Below are 22,624 nucleotides of genomic sequence, written 5' to 3' on the forward strand. Positions count from 1 at the left end.
ATACGTTTCATTCAATCCACTTCCATCTTACGTATTTTACGAGCATTCCGTTGTCTATTCAATATTTTTCTCCGAGCAGGCAAAGGTATGCATAGACACTTAAAATATGTACATGGATATAAGTCAAGTATTAAAGCGAAGCGTTGCAGAAATTCGTCGGAATAAATGGTTCGAGAATAACGGATGACTAGGTTCATCAAACGATAAGAGTGGTTAGAAAAAAAAAATTATGTGTGAAAAAGGATTAGAAGCTCTTCTAGGTTAGATAGTAGAGATAAGAAGAAAGAGATAAATAGAGAATAGAATAAGTGAAAGAATAGTGAAAAAGTAGAAGAAGAAAAAGAAAGGGGAAAGAGAAAATGCATCCATGAAATTTCATAATTTGATACTAATTCAAAGACCACACAACTAAGACTCTGACTATGTATATATGTATATCGCATTGTCTATATAGCGCGACTAAATTGTAGAACAAGGTACTAGTAACTACGCGCGGCCGAGGTATTTTCAATCTACGACAAAATAAACCCTCCTATGATCTATGGTTATTGTAGCCTTTAAGGTATTAGTTAATCAGTTACCGTTAAGTAATATTTGCTAGGCTGACTATATAGCTTATTAGATATCGACTAAGTGTCGGCAATTGGTCAAGCATTTATGGCGGACGAACGGTCGAACCGTCATTCGTTTTCTTAGATCCAAACGAATCAGTTTTGTGAATCATCGATCCTGTCAGCCACATGATGTGCGACTTATTGCCGACGCCACTACCACATTTATATTGACGATACAATATTTAAAAAAAACACCGACCACAATACTACACTACTAATTTACTATTCTAGTGTTCATATCGACGTTGCTCTCACAATATACGCAGATGGAAAAGTATAAGAGCGTTTATTCTAGCCATTAAGATACACTGATACATATTAATAGTATTAGTGACTTTTTCCGTACCTAAAGTCTCTCTACCGGGCTGGTTTTGATTGCGTCAAGCGCTCAATTTTTTTCTTTTTCTCTCGACATCGTCTTTTCTTTGATTCGTTTTTTATTTTTTTTGTATTTTTCTTTTTTTTTTAAATTAATCGAACAACAATAAGTTTAGCGTAAATTAACTATTCGAGCGTTACTCTCGCATTTATTTGATTACCACCGGAATTTTTCAAATATTATATTAGATAGATAGATGTATATATATATTGACGTATTAATATATTATATATATTTATTATATATATATAAATTATATATATATATTTATATATAATATTGAAATATAGATTTATGCATATTATACATAAATATGTGCAATTCTTACACCGCAACGTATATATTTCTCAAGTAATATATTATATATACATATACGTGTACTTTCTCAGATGCAACAAAACGATTCCACATAGAGCAGACGTTTATGTACGATATTAACATTAATAGTCTCTCTCTCTCGCTCTCGCTTTCTCAAAGATTCGAAGTGCGAATAATACGCACTACGCTCGAGATTACCAGTAGTCGATTAATTAACATTCGATATTTCTTCGTCGATAGCTTTTGTAATAACATGAAATTCATCGAGTTTGTTTTGCAAGGTCATAGACGACTTTCCTTTGAGATAGACCCGTCCAAACGGTTGTCTCGAGAAAGAAAATTTTTTATCGAAACGTCTGTGACAGAGGAAAAAAAAACGCTTTGATCGATAGTGTTATGCTTCACCATTAATGCGAGGCACCACACCTCCTCCATTGGACGTTTACGTCATATATTCAGGACAAAACCAAAATCCGGCCCAAAAAGCATTACAGAGTGAACAGAAATGAAACCGCATGTTAAAATCTGGTCTACTTACGAAACTGACAGTGTTGCGCCTCTCAGGCAAAGTACGTACTTTCTAGGACACACGTCTCACGCATTATTATTAAGGTAAATGATGCTAAATAGTTTAGAACTGTTAATTACTGTGTAATGTGTATAATAGGGGGGTTGAAAGAGATAAGACCAAATACAGGAAGAAGTTGGAGTAGGACAGTAGTTGAGGCAGCATGTAGCTGCGAAGCAAAAGTTTCGAGGATGTAAGGTACAGGTATGGGAATAAAGGATGTAAGGATTAAGAGTACAGAGTGTCGAGTCGGTAAAGGTCTAGGATATAGGTATAGACACGTATACGTAAGATATATATTTAGTGTGTATATCCTATAGAGAGGTATAATATTACTTGGCTATGTAACGTAGCTTGTTAAGTAGAGGTACAATGTAATAGGTCTCATTAAAGCCGCTGGCAATATGTATTCTCGGTGGAAGATGTACATACGTTTCTCATTTCTTGCTTCCCGTAATAATTGGTCCTTCTCGAACGGCGAACATCAAACGTGACCGAGGTATTATACGAGCGTGCGATAAGAGACAAGGAAACTCGTAGAAGCAGCGTAAGGACATAACAACAGAATTGTTCGATCTTATTTCCGTTCGAGATGGCTTGGTATGTACGTACGATCAAGTTGTTTGCGTTTTGAGAAACGCTCGCAGACGAAGGATGCGTGATCTTCCACGAAGAAGTACCTAGAGTATATTCTAATCTAACGATATTATAGTGGCTCCTGAAAAAAGCTAGTAGTTCACTAGTAGTCTCAACGGTAGGAACGTATACATAGTATAGTAATTCGCCAAAAAATTATTCGCTCTAACTAATCCAACCTAGATCGCCTAGTCTCTCGGTAATAAAACTAAGGTCTGTAACAACACAAATGTTTACCTAGTTACCTAGATATGTATAGGTATGTATATATATATATGTAGATAATATGTATATATAGATATAGAAGATATACTTCGATATGTATAACTGTAAGGTCTATTACAAAAAACTATAAGGTGTAATGCGGCTCTCACAAAATATATCGATATTAATATCAAATACTATGGCGTTACCAAATAGGTAAATACAAAACAATATAATACGTATATAGTTTGCCGTTATCTAGAATGGATTTAGGTACGTATGTGTACAAGTATATATTTATGTATATATATATGTGATCTATCCGCATATATGTGTATAAGTTTTACGTGATCCTTTTTGATACATATACCAGCGGATAGTTCGGACCCCGCGGCTTTTCTTCTCGAATTCTCGTACGTCGTAAGGAATACGTCCTGGCTATTCCAGTTTTTTTTCTTCCTTTCTTTCTTTCTTTCTTTCTTTTTTTCTTTCCTTCTTTACTTTTTACTCTTTTCCTCATTTTTAATATTATGAAATTTCATGAAGTTATTGCGAAAAATATTTTGAAAGGCGCGACGAATGAGAAGTGCTTATTATCGACCACCATTTGCCGAGGGCTATCAATGTGCTATTCGCCTTTCGCCATATCGATTTTTCGCGATAAAACACAACATTTTTAAAAAGCTTTTCGCCTTTTGAGTTGCCGATGTAACACACTGGCGTGCCGCTACCTGGGAATGTATATATTCGTTGAAAACGATCGTGGAGCGTCGGTCTCGACAGTGGGCGCCATCGCTTTCGAAAGCGATCAGTTTCTTTTTTCTGTCCTCGAAAATATATAAGCCATTTCTTTATATAATTACCGACCTGCTCTCGATCATCATTCGATGCGCAACGCTAGGATCTACTGTGAATTGACATTCGACACTTTAAATATACTTTCGCGAAAAGAAATTATCCTTTCTTTTCCGCACTACTTTCTTTATTTTTTCTTGTAAGTAAAGAGAAAAGAGAAAAGAAAACGAACAAATTTTCAGTCTACAGGCCGATAAATTTTGTTGATACGATTATCTTATCGTGAAGGATAAATTATAAATAAATAATGCGGTAAGACTCTCGACTGAAGATCGCATGAAAATCATTCGCGAAGGTTAAAACGAACGCAAATAAGGGTGTTACATTGATTTCCGGAAAGTCGTTGAATCAAATCGAGTTTGATCTTATTACGGAGTCAACGGAAAGGAAAGGAAATTCCCTTAGAGGAAATACGACTTTGGCCACGTACTATCGAACGTTGTCTATCGAAACGAACTCTCGTCTATTTCCTAGAAATTTGAACACTTTCTTTTATTGTCCTACCTCTGAATTACTAATCAACTAGAAAATCACTACCAGTCTTTCGCGTTGTATTTGTCTCGTTGCTAACTACTTTACTCTTTGGCTACTTGAAAATGAGGCCCCATGGTTGATCATCAAGTTACGTCAAGTCGAAATCTACAAACTTTAGCTACGAGTTATCCTTTTTTTTTCATTAACCTTGCACTAAGATCACAGTTTTACCGAACTGAATTTCTCGAACAGCTCACGCGAGAATTTCCTGCCCCGATATACGAAACGAGGGGAGCGAACGATTGTATTGTTTCTTTCTAAACTACGATATTGCACTTTCCGATATGTCAACGATACCTAGCGCTACACTGATTCTTTCGAAGATGAATCGTGGATATACAGTATATTATTACTTTCGATAAATCTTCTTTTTGCCTGCGAAAACAAAGGCAACGATATTTGTGAGGAATGTATACGAAGTAACGTAACAATAACGGACGTATCCGATTAATAAATAAAATGCATTAACTTCCGCAGTGGACTAAAATCCTATTCTATTAAAGATACGTACCCGATACTTTGGACGTGAATAACGATCCATACGAAATAAGTGCATCGAAACGCGGATCATATATCTATGTGGTCATTAATAATACACAGAGGATCTCCCTTTGGTAAGAAAACTTCCCTTTCCACCTAACTTTAGGTGGAAATGTTCTATCTGATATCCTATCTAGGAAAAAGTATAATTTTGTTTATTAAGAATGGATTAAATGATGTTAATTTGTAAGAATTTACTTATAATAAATTATTTACAACAAATCATGGAATATATACGTATGTATATGTATATATATATATACATAAACACACAAACACACACATATGGATTCAGCGATGGCAGTTATATGAAATTAATTATTATATAAAAACTATTTCTAAACAATTGTTTATTATAAATTGTTAAATAATTATTATTAATACAACGAGAAAATAAAAAAATGGTTTTTGTTTGGAAGCTTTACGATTTCCAGTTAACGAAAATAAATAAAAATTCTCAAAAGTAAATAAAATGCATTGATGTAACGACAAAAATATATTTTGACTAAAGAATCGACACAGTAACGTATAAATTTCTGGAGTCTATGCAACCCACTCAAGTGGTCGTCGTAAATACTATTACGAACAGGTGTCTATTTACAAAAAATGAATGATAATATTTCGGAGGCAATATTTTTGCAATGGAAAGTAATAGAAGGTTGAAAAATTGTTTAAAATGTGTATTCTTTATTCATATATTGAAATACTATCTATATAATCAAATTGATTTCGTCAATAAAACGTTAATACGTATTCTTCTAAACATACGTATATTTATGACTCAAACTAGAAAGGGACTCCCTTGTTCTACCGACAGATCCTTTAATGCTCTATCAATGACCATCGTTATCATAACATTTAGGTTACATACAGATTTTAACAAAATGTATATAATATAGGTAAGATTTGATTACACAAGTAAATAATTAATGAAAAGTTTTAAGTAACTGGAGATTTAAGTAATAAAACCATAACCACACGGAAAGTGTATCAAAAACTTGCAATACTTTCTAAACTTTGAAATATCAAATAAACGTATATAAACAGTAATAAAAACTACACGCATACTAGAATATTTCGTATGCGAAAAACGACCGACATAACAAATTTAGACTCGACTGACGAAAAAGAGGGAAAAGCAAAAAGTGTCAGAAAAAGAATTATCTTATAAATAGAGTCCACTGCGAGTGAGAGAGCGCGACAAACGATCGTGAAAAAAGATGTTGTATCGCCCTTGAATAACAGCAAATTCACTGAGGCCGCGAAAGGGGCGTAAGAATTGTTGGTCATAGACCAATGGTTGGTATAGGATGGTATACGGCGCCCATGTCGAGGCCCTGCACGCCCAAAAGGTCGCTCATGGAATAAGTCAAAGTAGCCGCACGCGACGCGGCTGCTGCGGCAACCGGATGAGGCCTGTAGGAGGCAGCAGCGGCCGCGGCAGCCGCTGCGGCGAGTGCTCGCTTCACGTCGTAAACCGCCGCAGCGGTGGATGCGGCTGCGGCTGCGGCTGGTGTCGCAGCTCCAGCTGCGTATTGGTAGGTAGCGGGTGCGCTCGGTGCGGCGGTAGCGACAATCGGCGTCAGCAAGTGGTGGTGGGGAGTCCCAGCGGTAGCTGCCGCGGCAGCGTGTGCGGCTGCCGCGGCTGCTGTTGCCGCTGTACCCGTCGGGAGGGGATACGGCGCGTAACGATAGGTGGTGGGAGTGGGTGTCGCGACCATCACCAACTCACCGTATGCGCCTCTGCCGGCCGCTCGGGTCTTCGCCAGGTTCGCCGGGAGCATCACTTCCTTCGGCTGTGCTTTCTTGCATTCGACCTTAAAAGTTCCATCCTTATTTAATCTTCTTTTCTCCTGTTATTTCTCTCGACGCTACTGCTACTATTACTACTGTTATATAAGTATTAATTGTTGCTATAGATCAAGTAAGAATGTAACTCTATGAAAATGTAGACTGTTAAATTACCTAGGAATAAATGTTTTTTTATAAGTATTTATGCAGATCATATATATGGCACGGATGTAGATTTTAATATTTATGAAAATGAAACATCAAAACAATTTTCTTCATATCTTAATTAATCTTTGAATCGAAAAAGTTCCATTCCTACTTGAATATGGTACTCCTCGGTCCGCTCAGGTGGCATCAATCATTCTCATTATCGTTCTAGAATCGGGACGAATAAATGAAAATGTCCATCAGAAAATCTACTATGATAGAGTATGTTTCTGGAAAGCTCTTATCGTCTTCGTTCGCGTTTGATCTAATTCAGCTTGCGCTCTTGTTCTTCTGCGTGAGCGTCAAATGCAAATAGAACCAGCGAGGTCCTTCTCGATTATACGAAAAATTAATTCCGTCCGACGACGTATCCGTCGACGAAAAGAGGAAAGTAAATACCGTTTAATGCCACCTGCGCAGGTATGTTGGTTGAGGAGAAAAGAGTATACTCTTCGGCCAACGACGAACGAAGCTTTGTTGCCAGACCGGCGACTCACCATTTTGTTGTTGATCTCGTGGAAATGGATCTCGCAGACTTTGTCTACTACGTCCTCGCTTTGAAATGTGACGAAGCCAAAGCCTGAAACAGAAAAATATAGCCCATTGATAAATAAAAGTATATATAATGAGAAAATATAATGTTACTCGTTAAACAATCAAGCTTAACAATCAACAAGGGACTTACATTAAAGTGTCATTGATTTGATAAAAAAAATTCAAGTTATTCCCCAGAAAATCTATTTCGCTCGCGTAGACGTACAAGTAGAGAAGAAGAAATGTGTAGCAAGACGGAAATCAGCCAAAAGTCGTAACTTAATCAAGTATCAACGGTTATTAAAAACTTTGCATTGCTCTACGGGCGATTTTAATCTCAACTCCATTGTGCCGTGCTTCTCTCACAGCTAATAATTCAAACTCGAGTTATTCCTGAAGTACGAATTATACGAATACACATGTAATATGTGACTCAAGATAAGCAGAAGTTAACGTTTCCTTAATATAGGAAACTTCAGCAAAAATTATAGGCATCTTAACGAAGGAATGGAGAAGATTCTGGATTCTTGTGTAGTTTAATGGTTAAATGTACAATTTCTAAAATCGTCGACTCAGTCGACTCTAATTAAAAAGGATCAAACTTTTAAAAACTACGAAAAGGATAATAAATTCGAAAGATACAAGTACGGATGAAGAAAATACCGAAGTAAAATTTGTTAAATTACCGTCTTTTAATATATATAATAAATCATACAAATTAACTACAGACACTCTTAAAACAAATAATATAAAAAATTGTTCGGTTAAGAAAAAATCAATACGAATAAAGACCTTTTACATGCAGGAAACTTAGAGAAATATAAACAGATTTGCGAATGATTCAAAAGAAATAACATTGAATACTTTATGTACGCTCCTAGAATAGAAAGAGCTACCGATATTACAAAATTTAAGAGAGATGATTTTAACTTGAGAAAAATTCTGGCTGAATTTAACAGACTAAATACAGAAGCCCTAAAGTTTGCTATAGTTATAAAATTCTACACAAACAAATCAATATCAGAAAATATATTTATATAATGCAATTAACTGCAGATAGTAAAATAAATAATTTTAAAGAAATGAAAATTTTCTAACATTCGATTATAATCGAAAAACGTTATAACGTGAAAAAAAAATCCACAAAAAAATAGTGTATAATGCGGAAGGTTGAAACAAGTGACAACAAACTGCAATCTGAAATATAGATGCAACAGTAAACACAATCCAGGATAATACTCTTTGCATCGCACGACAGCAGCAATGCAACTCTGTATTACACAAACGTGTAAAAACCTCGATCCGCTTCATATAAAGAATGTCTAAAGCTTAAAGAAATGAAATAAAAAGCTATGAGAACAAGGGTAATTACATACCAAAAAACTTAAAAAAAATAAACAGTATTAACAACATAGCCGTAGCAGGCAAATCATTTGGTGCAGTTGTAGTCGGTAAACAAAATCTCGCGCATTTTGCCACATATCACAAACAGTAACAAAAAATATCTACTATTTACTAAATTCAGAAGAGATTCAACGTGATATATTATTATAAGACTTTAAAACATCTTAGAAAAAACAAACAAATCGTAACATTCGTGAACGAAATAACCAGTAATTTCGAGAAAATAAATCTCATAGCGGAAGTTTTCGCTTTGCGAAACGACTAAACAAAATAGCGATCATCAAAATATATCACCAATAAAATTGAGAAAATAAAAATTATTTCCATTAATATCAATTTTATTATAACAAACTAGAGAAGAACATTACTTCTGGATTGCATTGAAATTAATAAATCGGACTTCATATTTTTGTGCGAAACGAAACTAATCCCAAAACATATACTTAAAAATTATAATATGATAAGAAATAACAGTGAACAAAGTGGCGGAAAAGCAATTAAAAAAAATATTCGTTGATTAAAAAGAATATCAAATAGAAATCCATCTAAAAAAAATCCATCCAAAAACTGCATCAATCTCAAAAAATCGATAATAGAAATTAATATTCAAAATAATGGAAAGCTTTATCTCGTGACATATTTCAGCTGATATTGGTAAAATAAAATTCCTACCAAAATTAAAAATCTTATTCGAAGCTCTGCATCTTCAATATGCCAAAAATTATTTCTTATTACTTGATGATTTAAACGTCAAAAACAATTCAATTAATTTTACTAACAATAAAAGGGGAAAACAACTGTAACATTGCTATATTGAAAATAAAATACCCTAGAAAATTGATTTTTATAGTTTCATTTTTTCCAAAGAAAAATCTTTATGTGAACACTCGTCTAATAGACTCAAATTTCACAATTTATATGGACAAGGGATTTTAAATACATTAGATTATGGCAGTAATCACAGAGCATTACTAAATATACCGAAATCTATTTATCCATCAGATCGAATAAATGTAACTCTAATAAGACATATTGACAAAAAATTTAGATCTTCTTAACATAGATAAACAAACGTCAACTATTAAATATAAATTCAGCAAAGTGTATTAATTGAAACTTCAGAAATGCTTCATAGACAACGACGACACGGACTTATCCAACGGCAGAAACTTAAACATTCTGGAAATAGTTAACAATATCGAAAAGCTAAACAGAAATTTAACAAATACAGAACATTTACAATTATATAACTCTAACAAATTTAATTAAATTGATATCAAAATCCAGATATAATAGTAATATATTCATAAATCACAGTGTTTAAATATTACATATTAAATATTAAGTTAATCTTTATAGAAATTAAGAATAATTGTAGTAAAGATATCAAAAAGTACTAGTAATAGTAAATATTTCAAATGATTATAATATAAAAATGACCTAATACTTTATCATATTTAGTACTTTGATGTATATAGATAAATACTTTTCTCCACTATTAGAGACATTGTAGAATTTTTATTTCTATCTGCTTTTTCTATATATTTAATATCGTAAATAATATTGTAATATTAATAATATTGTAATAATACAGTGCCATTAGTTGGTAATATACTTTCGTCTAATTGTTATTAGTTTTATATCTTTTTGTAGAATTATGAGTATCTTTTTCTTTGATCTTATTAATAGAAATAAATGTACATAGATATAAAGGAAATAATTTGAGTACTATACCCGAAATGAAGGGGCCCAAGTTCGAATCCCATTTCAGTCAAATTCTATTTGTTTTACGTCTGCCAAATTATGATAGGCGACGTAATAAAAGATATCATCCAATGGTTAGCAATATTCAAATGCTAACAGATAAGAAATAGTCAATCTTTGCGATGGTTATTGTCCGTTAAAACTATGTTACTTAAAGCAAGAAACAGAAAAAAGAGAAACTACAGTTCGCAAAAGAAAAACCGTATTTTAATTCTTAATTTTTAAAAGGAATCATCAGTTCTCGTCAAGTTTTATATATGCTCGTTTAAACGTTTGCCTTGACCTTTCACAAGAAAGTAGATTTTTTGAACAAAGGACATTGGACTGTTTGAATTATTTGACAATCAAGATCATTCTTCAAGTTGCCACTTTCGGTTCTTCCTTTCCTCGCACTCATTGCCTAGTCTTACTCATTCCTATCCTTCTTCTGCTTTCTCCGTTTTGCGCTTTTCTTCAACCACCCGAACGTCTCCTATACTATGGGAAGCGCTGGTGATTAAGTTATAAACTTGGCAAGACGTCCATTTGAACGAGGAAGGGGCTTACTTCATTTATGTAATTTATAGTACTCCGCCAGTCAGCTAACTCCGTAGAGCACAAGCACTCGCCCCGTACAAAGGCCATGCTCTGACACCGGTAACGTTTAACTACTTCCCGCGCTGAAGTCTACCAAGCACCTTATATAGTCTAGATCTAAGCTCGAGCTATGGAATTTCCAAGCATGGAGTTTCTTATCCCGATATAACATGCCTTTTAATTGAACAACGTATTTTCGAACTTTTCTTTTTTCTCATAAGAAGACTTTCAAAATTTACGACAATGTTATAACTTTGACGAGGTATAACGTACAAAAGAAAGAAATTATCAATTTACCATATCTGTTCCACGATCTCGAAGAATCCTTTTATAGTCTCGAAAATGAGAAAGTATAACCAAGAAGGCATAAGAAAGAGAAAAGATTGGAGAGATGTGGTCAGGGATCCAAAGGAATATCAATAAAGTTTACCAAGAAGAAGTGTGCCTGTCGAATTCGAATTTTTATAAGGTAATTTATTCATATGGTATGACTATGCGAAAAAGCTCATTTTCACACAATGCTCTATAGAAAAAAGAAAAAAGAGGCAGATAGTGCTGGACGATCGTTTTTCGTGCAACGACTAATAAGAAAAAGTGCGTGCTCAGCTGTTGAACGCCTTGTCGAATCCCAGATATTTTCATTTCAATAAAAAACACCCTGAGATATTGGACGAGTCTTTCGTCCTACCATCGTCGTAACGCCAAAAGACTCTTAAATGATCCATAAACGATCGTAACGGCACGGAGTCACAATAAATTTATGCATTACGATGCGTCTTTGTACTCTTTGTCACTTTTACTACTTACGCTATCCTTTTGTGCCGAAATGCATCGTTTTATAAAGGAACGATAAATAAAGGATCCACTAGTGAAAGGCGTAATGCGATAAGAAATTAAAGAGGAGCTCGACTCCATTGTTTCCCGATCGATCGTGCGACTAAATACCAGATGCCGTAGGTAAAATGCATCTCTCGACAATCCGAAGTGTAGCAGCCGACTATGGAGAAGAGAAAAAAGGGAGAAGGGGTTGTGAGAGGGAGAGGGGTAGCTTCTTTCGCTTCGTTCGCGCGCGTCGACGCCATCTTCGACCTTTAACTTTTTCCATCTTTCTCTGGTCTCGACCCTCACTGTCGACCCCTTGGTCTCTTTCTCTCTTTCTCTTTTCTCTACTACGTCCCTCTAACTCTCGAGTATAATGCGACCCCGCCATTGTACCAAGCGAGCATGTTAACGTTTAAAAGCCAGGCGGCTGGTAAGCGCGTTTCAGAATTTTACCGTGCATTGAGAGTAGTAAAAGGTTCTTCTCAAAAGGCACGCTGGCAGAACGATTTGAAACTTGTAAATGGATACGGCTTAGACCTCCGTTCTTTCTTTCTTACTTTCTTTCTTTCTCTCTCTCTCTTTCTCTCTCTTTTACTTTTTCTGACTCACTCGTCACTCTTAGTTTCCGCTCGATCATGCTTCCAACCAGTCCCATGGACTCATTTGCTTCTAATGGCGTCACTGTTGCAATCACACCCGAAAGCGGAAACGTAGCCAATTTCAAAGAAGCGCAATGATGATTACGAATTTTCATCGATATCGTGAATGCAGAGACAATAACTAAACTAAATATTCTAAGTGCGGTGTTAATTTACACGACTATCCATATTATATTGCAAGTATTATAAATTTATAATAATCAATGAACTGCATAGCACATCTTGAAACCCAATTACCGAATGCGCTCTGGCAATAATCAACTCCACGCGAAACTAATTTACAACTTGTCCCGACTCTCTCAGCGTGAACCTAATCACCCTCTTGGCAGGAACGATGATAATTCAAGTTTCTGAAACAGTGATCAAGGCGTTGGGTGTTGGAATCGTGATAACCATCGGCTCTGCTTTGCGAACATACGTGCGTTTTCTTGAAGAAGACTCGTAATTGGAGAAAGAGAAAGATAGATAGATCAGATATATACTGAGTATCCCAGAATAAATGGGAAATATTTTGGGGTTAACTTTAATAATAAAAAAGGATACGATAACATAAATTCTTTTGAATATATGTCTTATTTGACTTTGTTTTTGAATTATAACGGATTTGACTTTCAACAAAGTCTATCTGCTTACTATGTTAGAAACGACCTCGCATCTGAATACAAGCCCGCAGACATTTTATCAATAACTGTATTATTCTTTTCGTATGTCCAGATGTTCCTTGGACTTTCTGAAAACTTTATTCAATTCTTTCACATTGAAGAGTTTCAACACTGTCAATGGACGTTCTGTAAAAGATGAATTTTAAATAATTTCACAAGTAAAAATCGAAGACAAAGTCAAACAGGATATATATTTATATAAATTTTTTTACTTTTTTGATGTGCTAAAGCCATTATTAAAATATTTCCCAGTTATTCTGGGACACACTGCATATATTGTCTATATATATATATAGAGTGGTTGAAAGTTTAGATCTTATCATTCGATATGCCAAGTATCGAGAGGAAAAGGGATGAGATTTTCGCTTCTCGATATACGCGAACGTCGTTAAGCTCGCTGATTGGTTGGGCATTAAATGCGCGAGATTAGCGCGTTAACGAGCGGCTGTGCTAATATCGCAGATCCACCCCTCTTCTCGGTGAGTTTCCGGCGTGCTCAGCGCTCGCTTTGCCACCTGCGAAATCGCGATTCGCGGCCGGATTACCGGAACGGACGTACTCCCGAATCCGGTACGAACTTTCGAAACGATAGCACGTCGGAATACGTCCTAGTTAATCTCGCGTTTGGTCGAACCATACTTTGCCATAGCGCTACCTAACGAATTAAATGTCGAAGCCTGAAAGACTTTTTTAGTGAGTTAAAATTAAATATCTTATTCGATCGGATCTTTTAAAAGTTCACATTTATTTCAGAAATAAAACTTTTAAATAATTTTTAAAAATACTTGAATTACCAATAGGTTGGTAATAAATGTCAAGATAATTGATATTTGAAATATCTCAGTGATTCCCGTAGTCGTATTTCATGTTCGAAATATAGAAACTAAATTTCGTATTGCTATAATCGGTACGCCAATGGCACCATAACGGTCCATGCAGTATCAGCCAGATCAAGTAATAGATATCAACTTGTTGATTTACGATGCTAACCACGGTATTGAGATTCCGCGGTGATTCTCATGCGTTCGGACCCTCGGTGCGCCATCATTTTCTAATGGCTGTCCTAAAACTCTTATATGTGAATGTATTACTTCTACGAACATCGATCAGCAGCAAACCTTCCAAGTGAATTAATTTATTGAGAATGAGAATTCATTGTTATAGATATTAGATCGAGTAAAATGTATTGAAATGTATGGGAGAATAAATGAAGAAAATTTGATAAATGAAATATTTTCAAATATCATTTTACTTTTTCTTTTCTAATGACGAATGAAAAATTAAGTGCGTAAAATGTAAAACAGCAGAGAGGACATTGTATCTACGATAAAGTTAATACGAGAATCTATTATTTCTAATAGTTAACGATGACAAATAAAGCTTCGTTGAGAAATTCTTGAAGTTTCGACGTTTTTATTGAAGCATCGATAAGAAAACAGTCGAGTATAATCTCGTGGCTCGAAGCACAAGACGCAATGGCTTCTCCAGAAGACGTTAATTGATCTCACTTAATTAGGTGTAAGTTTCTCGAGCTAAATTAGGCCCTTTTTGTAAAACGCTTGTCAGACATTACCGGAGATACACGGAATTGCAAAGTGCATTTTAACGCGACTGGCGTTTCGCTTAGCATGCAGCTTCGTGTTGGCAGCGTTCGCCGGTTTCTCTTCTCTTACAGTCTCGCCACCCTCTATCCTTCGAGTCTCCTCCGCTAACGTTTCTTCCTCGTCTTGCTTCCTTCGTGAAGGAGATTAAACGAACGAACCAAATTGAGGTACTTAAGTCGTCAGGAAGCAGTGAGAGAGAGAGAGAGAGAGAGAGAGAGAGAGAGAGAGAGAGAGAGACAGAGTGAAACGGGTTGTACGAAGATTAGGCGAAACTGTGCTGCAAACTACGCTGCCGCTATATGAATTCATCCACCTGACGTCAAAACTCCAATATATCTTTACTAATGATCAAATGAGGTGAGAGAAAAAACTCTCAAACGTATTCTGAACGTCATTTTATTTTAAACTATTCTTATATGTATATAGGTGATTTTACAAAAATAAATATTTCTTATCACTTTTAATGTTTCATACTTTAATTAATATTAAAGTAGATTATATTTCCGATACAAAGAAAAATAATAACTGTCGGAATGTGAATAAATATAGAAAAACGGGCAATATAATATATTATTTTATAAATAACAAATTTTCAGTTCTCTGTCGTAAATCCAGAATTTAACTTATAATACGCCATTACAAAATAGTTTTAAAATTATATACACATTTTACGTATTGCAATTAATTTACGTTAGTCACTAATATCAACAATAATTTTATTTATTTTATTAAATTTTATTTTATTAATAACTAACGTCATTAAACTTTCTTCTAAGTTTTAATTGTCAGCTCCCTGACGTTAAAATTATTTGCATTGCAATGCCATATACGATTTCAGTGAAATAGTCACTTGGACTGAATGAATGAGTTTGAAGTGAAGTTAGTGCGCGTCATAAGTTTGGCGACGAGCCGCCATTTTTGTTCATTCCGTCTTGTGTGATTTCTTGGTAAGTACATATTAGGCCATACAACTTTTCAGTATTTTGATAAGTGTTATCTTAAAAGTTTATTATGTTTAATAACTTTCATTTAATATAAATTATATATATTTCAAATTTTCTTCAACTATTTAAATCTGTATATAATTCAAAAGAGATTTTTTTAATTTATAACTGCGAAATTCTCAGCCCTCTGTTCTCAATTTTCTGCAGGATTGATAAATGTATATTAAAAAGAAGATATGTTTGTATTTAAGAGATATTTTATATTGGCTCTTGATAATTATTACTCTATCTTATTGTTATACAAATTATAATTAGCTTCTTTTTTTTAGTCAACGCCATTAGAAAATGGTGCCAAAACAATAAATGTTGATTATTTTTTTAAGGCTTTAATCTGTTCTTTGTTTTCAAATTAAAAATTTTTAATTATTTTGTTAAGATTGATGTTCATATATAATTTGTGATGTTAGATTTATTTAAAGTAATATTAGATTTATCTGTTTAATTGTATTTAAGTCTTGTATACCTATTCAATGCCATGTAACTTTTATTAAAATCCTAGTTTCGGGGTTATTTATTCAATAATAACAGTTAATTTATTTTCAAAATAACAGAATCGACAATTATTTTGATATTGATTAATATCATAAAATCATAAATACATATTTATGATTTAATTAAGTGTCCAACTACTTTTGAAACAATAACATCACATGTTATATGAATAACATCACATAAGTCAGTTACAATGCATTAAATATATTATTAGGAATGTGGATAAAAATACTATTTTTATTAAATAATTCCTATTTTTGTAGAATGACCTATATTTTCTATCTACGTTTGGTATTTGTATGTATGCGTTCGTATGTATGTGTATTGATTATTGTGAATCCGATTCACTGGTTAATTAATTAAAAGCACAAGACGTTTCTATATTCAAAGTTAGAGAAATACAATAATTCTGAATCCCTAATGAGAAACCAAGCAATCTCAGTAACATCAAAGAGACTAAAACTTAAGAACAAAACCCCAGACACCGTGCCAAGATAGATCCTTTGTAATCACGAAAGAGAATTTCTTTATAAAACAATATCCCTTTAATGCTTATAATCGGCTTTGCGCGAGCAAACGCTCGATGAAGCACGGAACGAAAAATGATTAATTACATGTCAACGATTAATTACGTGCTTGCTTAATATCCGGCTCATTATTAACACGAGCATATACTTTTGCTTAAAGAGGAGTTCTTCCTGTCAATCGAACACAAGAGGAAGTCACAGCAAGAATCAAGATACTAATCAACAAAGAAACTACCCTTATTCTCGTTTTACTCTTCTTCCTTCAAACGTTCTTAATAACACATCTTCGTGCTTTTAAATCGAAACGATAGGAGGACGAAGGAAAAAGTTTCGTCTGCTTATCGAGATTTATCGATCTGGCGAGCGAATATTCGTCTTACTTCTCTTATCGAATCGACATTTCCACTTCCTCCCTTTCATTTCATCTAACTGATATATCCCTTTACGCGAAATATTGTGAACAACGTAGACCCGTTATTCAGCAGTTGCTGCCATTACTGGCGGCGACGATGCCATAAGATATAATTGAACGGAATCCCTCTTTATTAGAGGTATCCATCGTTTCTGTGAGTGAGCCAGCCGTTTTCTCTTTTACTTTGTCTTTCTGTTTCTTTTTAAATGAAGAAAGAAAAGATCTCAGCCTGACTCCATTTCGATTCTCATTCGGCATCGCAAGTCGTTTCGAAATTGTGTCCGTGTATCGTATTTATCAGATGATGTCCAAGGAATTAGAACAAAAGTGTCTTTTTATATATAAATATCCTATATAAACTGTTGTTTACGAAATTATGATAATTTATTATTATACCTCAAAAAGTAAGTAGAGCGTTTGGATATGCTCGCAAGAATACATATAAAATACATTTAATTGTCGTACACGTGTGATAAAAGGAAAGGAAGAAAGAGAAGTTCGCTTTATCAGAACGTTTACATAATACACAGGAGTAAAAGGGAACTACGTTGGCTTCTCTCTAAGAAAATTATAAATAAGTCTTATCTATAAGTTAAACTCTCAGATAATTTTCTTGCTAGAGTCTGAAATTTTCTTTTCTTTTTCCTCAATAACAAAAGAAGTCGGAGAAAGAAAGTCGGTCGCTCTGGGACTTGGGAAGATGAAGTGTCTCCTTTAATAAAGATTTTACGTAATTTGGTACTAACTCTTTTTCTCTATCTTCGAAATAGCCATCAAGCTTCGGAAAGAAAGGTCAGACTTTAATCGATCAAATCCTTGAGAATAAAGATAGGAAATAGATGAAGGGGACTCGGCAAATATTCCTGAGCATCTTCTCGGAATTTTCTTCTTTCCGTCATTGTACCGCCTTGATTATGAACAATAATAAGGCACCTCCTTCCCTTCTTAATCAAGGAACAACAGGGCTGAGGATCAGCGACTTCATATTGACAAAATTGGAGCACGCTTCTCGATCCGTAGGTTCACCGAGATAATGAATCTCGCAATCAGCGTTCGGAGGAAATATTTATGTCGCGAAGACTATTAACATAAACTTCGTTCTTCTTGAAATTATTTTATTGATATCGCATGTATACTAATGGACTTCACTTTTTTATATACATTCTTGAGTATTTATATGAGTACGACTAACTGTGATGTCTTATTTCATTCAGAGAGAAATATAAAATGAGATAGATATCACTAGCTGTTTGTTTTGTGAAAAAACTTTCCATGGAGGATCGAAGAAACAAAGGAAAATAAGAGGACTATCTCTCCATCAGATTTTTAAGATTGTAAAGCGCATTTCTCTCTTTTAGTAACGCACTTTTCTTCGAAGATTTTCGCGTCCTTTTTTCTTCTTTCTCCCTTTCTCTTCGTCATCGCTTAAAACCTACAGCACGTTTTCTTCGGAAAGAAGGAAAAGTTTTATTATGAAACAATAAAATATGTGAGAATGGGAAGGCACACCTAGCTGGCCATACAACGGAGGAGCTTTGATTTACAGGGTAAGTTTTATCGTATCGGTCCAAAGAAAGAATAGCTGTGTTGTGGAGTCTTACTTGGTAATATTGCGCCTTGCCTTGTTTGATATATATGTGTATGTATATATATATATAGACACACACACACAGACACACACACACATATATCAGAAAGTTTCAACTATTTCTTCGATCCAGTGTCGATGTTCCGATAAGTCGATAGTGTGGTATGAGATAGAGAGAGAGAGACAGAGAGAGAGAGACAGAGAGAGAGAGAGAGAGAGAGAGAGAGAGAGAGACGGATAGATAGAAAGAGATAGGCGAAACGGAAATTCTGCCGAAAGGAGAAGACGAGGGTTTCTTTCGCTTTAACATCTAGCGGAATCCCTGCAACCCCGAAGGCGTAGACGGATTTACACGTACCGAACTCGCGAGATTTGAATCGACTCTCAGCATTGGGACAATAAAAGGAAGCTCTAAGGGATACCTACGAGGTGTCCTAGATGTGCAACTAGCGACCTCCTTTGACGTGACAGCATAAAAGGAGGGAAGCTGCTCCTCAAATATGAAAATCTTCCGTGTGTGTATGCGAGTATTCCTATCTCCATCCTGCATTTCCTCTTACCCCATCTTTTCGAGAGAGTCTATATATGCTGCCAATTGGGACGGCACTTTTATGATGGTAAAATTACTTATCGTCGAAATATAAAGAATAAAGATGAAAACTAAAAATAGCTATGGAATTACGAAAATTGAAGAGAATAATGTAGTGAAATATCGAAACAATAACCGCCGCAAGACGAATTTCACATATTACGAAACATTAAGAAAATGGAAAATAAGAATTTAATATGGTAAGTTACTATTACACGAGTTTTCCCTTGTCCTTTCTCGAGCGATCATTTTACTATACCAGAATTAGCCTCGTGATCCATTTGCGCAAGAAGCTTTCCACGAATATGAATGTTCTTGTGATATCATGAGATTGGCTTTTGTCTCTTTTCTTTTCTTCTATTCTCAACTCTGTCTTTTTCCTCTGTTCCTTTTCTTTCTTTCATTCTTTCTTTTTCATTCGAATAAGGTTTTATCGTCAAGATATTACCAGACTGAGAGTCTCGTGCGCTGAAAAACTTGTTGGTTTTCACGAGGAGAATCGCGAATCGAACGCAACGTCATATAACTAGATTACAGTGCGGAGGGAGAAATACCAGAGAAAAATGGAAAAGAGAAAAAGATGTGGAAAAGAGAAAAAGATGTGGAAAAGAGAAAAAGATGTGGAAAAAAAGAAAAAGAAGAGAGACAACCACTCGGTTCAATTATCGGTCGGTGATGCGGAGGATTTCATTGTTTCTTTCTTTCTCTCTTTTCTTTTCCATTCCGTTACTCTTTCTTACTCCTCTGACGTGAAGAAGGGTCTCTTTCTTTTTATCTCTATCTCTTTTTCTTTCTACGCGTAGCTCCTTCGAGATATCCGTTACCGTCGCCTTGCAAAATGTAGTTGTTGAAAACAACTGAGAAATCCTTCAAGTATTTACCATCCGCTTGAACTCGTAGATATCACAAGAAAAATGATTTCATCGCATTTAGCACCACAGTAAACAGGTATTAAATATAAAGTTATAGAACAAAAATGTAGATATATTTACACATAACACGTACTCTCATCAAATTTTTCTTAAATCCCACAGCATTTTCGTGAACACGATCGTTACGTAATTTTTATGTAAAACAAAAGGAATAAATGAGATTGTCGGATTTAAATCGAAAGAAATGTGCTATGCTCGTAGAATAAACTGAGAACGAAGGCGGTGAACTCGTATGGTTAGGTTCTCTTTCCAGAAATCGCTCTTCTCTAGCGGAATAAAAGGAAAAAAAGAAGAAGGAAGAAAAGTCCAAAAGAATGGGAATAGTAATGAATATGGAAGGAAAACATAGAGAAGTCGAAAAAAGGATCACGTGCGTGAGAGCGATGAGGCAAGGCTTCTTGAGATGAGAAAAACCTAAGACAGAGAGAGAGAGAGAGAGAAAGATCAAGAAATAGAGTAACAGAGAATAAAACATAGATAGATAGATAGATAGGGAGAGAAACGGAAAGAGAGAGAGAGAGAGGGAGAGAGAGAGAGGGAGAGAGAGAAAGAACGAAAGACAGGTAGATAGACAAACAGACAGGCAGACAGAAACAGACAGAAACAGAAAGATAAAGAGAGAAAGAGAAAGAGAGAGACAGACAGACAAACAGAAACCACAGGCTCCGTGGGGGATTTCGAACGTAATAGAGGCGGGTACTTCACCGGCACGCATTATTCTCGTTACAGGAGCGAGGCTGAGGTTTATGGCGCGGATGGTTATAGTCCGTGATAGCGGTTTATACCCCACATCTCTGCTTTCCAGAGCTTTCCGTTGAGTGGACGTGTGTTGCAAGTTATTCCTTCTACCACCCGCTTCCTCATCCGTCTACTTCTCTTACTCCGCCTCCACCTCCGCCTCCACCTCCGCCTCCACCTCCACCTCCTCCTCCTCCTCCTCCTCCTGCTCCTTCTTCTCCTTCGCCCAGTTTTCTTCTTTTCTTTTCCTTTCTTTTTCCGTTTCCCTTCTCCATTTCCTTCTTTCTCCACCACCGACTTGCTTTCTGTCTATCTGTCCATTGTCATTTCTCCCCTGACATCGCGACTCCCACGGATATCACTTTTTCTACGAGCCACGATAAAATCGTACATCATCGTGCCGGCTCGCTTACTCGCTTTACGGGACACGTAACGAGATAACGTTTTTTCCCCAGCAACTGATTTTTCTTTTTCTTCCTTCCCTTATGGTTCTCGATTCAATTTTTTTTGTTCTCTCGAAACTCAAAAGTACTCAAATCTTCATTTCTTTTCTCGTTAGTTACGTTTTCCCAATATTACCAATTCGTTCATAATCGTTTCTAACATATATCATGTAAGAACTATGTGAATTGTGTGAAATGAATGGTACTGGTTATTAATTATATCCGCTATAATCCAAACATATCGGACTAGGACCTATAAATCACAATTCACCCGTCTACGTTTATTTTCCCTCTTTTCTCCCTCTTCGATCTTGCGATCGAAGGCGATTAAAAAGACCGTTAGTGGTGCTCCGAATAAACTGGCCATATAATCCCATACTTTACTGGAAATCGCTTTCAGGAATATTATGCCTCTGAACAAGTTGGCAAAGGGAACACTGTCTTTCTCTCTCTCCCTCTCTTTCTCTTTTTCTCTGTTGTCTGTCTGTCTGTCTGTCTCTCTCGTTCTCTCTTACTCACTCTCTTGCTCGGTTGCTTGCTTTTGCAAGTATCTTCCTACCAGCATCGTCGTAACATTACTATCGTCGGGCGGCATTACATTAGGCCATAGTGGCCGCAGTAATCTCAGCTATGTGTATCCATTTAGCCCCGGGCACATAGTACGGCCTATCCAGTGTAATCCGAGCTTAATTGCCCGCCGAATCAATGCCATCCGCTCGAGCCTTCCGCTCGTGGCCCTGCTATCGCTCTCTCTACGCTCCTCCTCACTTCGTCTATCCCTTCGGGCGCATACTTATTACGCATTGTACGCCCACATTGTGCGTACGTATCGATTAAGAGATGAGCCGGGTTCGATCATACCCACCGACGAAGATCTATTTGTATGAAGCTAAAGGTTGAACTTACCTTCAAAAGCGTTCCGATTGATCACACGAAATAACTGAAATTCTCGTTTCCGTTATCTTTCTGAAAATGTATTTGACCGGCCCTTAATTTTCGATAGTTCGTTGAAGATTTTCACGAAAAAGACTGTCCAAACGGTGTAATTGAATTTTCCGGATAACGTATTATTTTTGTTGGTTACTAGAATCTTTGAAAATGTGTCAAAAGTCTTTAAAGACATGTAACATAAAGATAGGTTTGTAACATAAATCAGTAGTTATTTGTTATTAACGATATCAAAGAAAAACATAAGAATGTTGAACACCTGTTGCTGTACTCGTGTACA

The 22,624-nt window shown here is 35.5% G+C and overlaps 1 protein-coding gene across 8 annotated transcripts in view; it reads right to left on the bottom strand.

Annotated features, from left to right (window-relative positions):
- The window catches only part of LOC122632890 (RNA-binding protein Musashi homolog Rbp6), a 583,922-nt gene that overhangs the window by 28,717 nt on the left and 532,581 nt on the right, over positions 1-22,624 (bottom strand). For all 8 annotated transcript variants that reach the window (XR_006327969.1, XM_043820192.1, XM_043820201.1 and 5 more), the window contains 2 exons: positions 7,144-7,226; positions 6,381-6,465 (listed from right to left, as the gene is read on the bottom strand). Coding sequence is in view for 7 of the 8 variants with exons in the window: in XM_043820192.1 (XP_043676127.1) it covers positions 6,381-6,465; positions 7,144-7,226 (168 nt within the window). In the remaining variant the exon portion in view is untranslated. The remainder of the gene's footprint in view (positions 1-6,380; positions 6,466-7,143; positions 7,227-22,624) is intronic.

Source organism: Vespula pensylvanica, chromosome 1, assembly GCF_014466175.1.
Source record: "Vespula pensylvanica isolate Volc-1 chromosome 1, ASM1446617v1, whole genome shotgun sequence".
NCBI lineage: Eukaryota > Metazoa > Arthropoda > Insecta > Hymenoptera > Vespidae > Vespula > Vespula pensylvanica.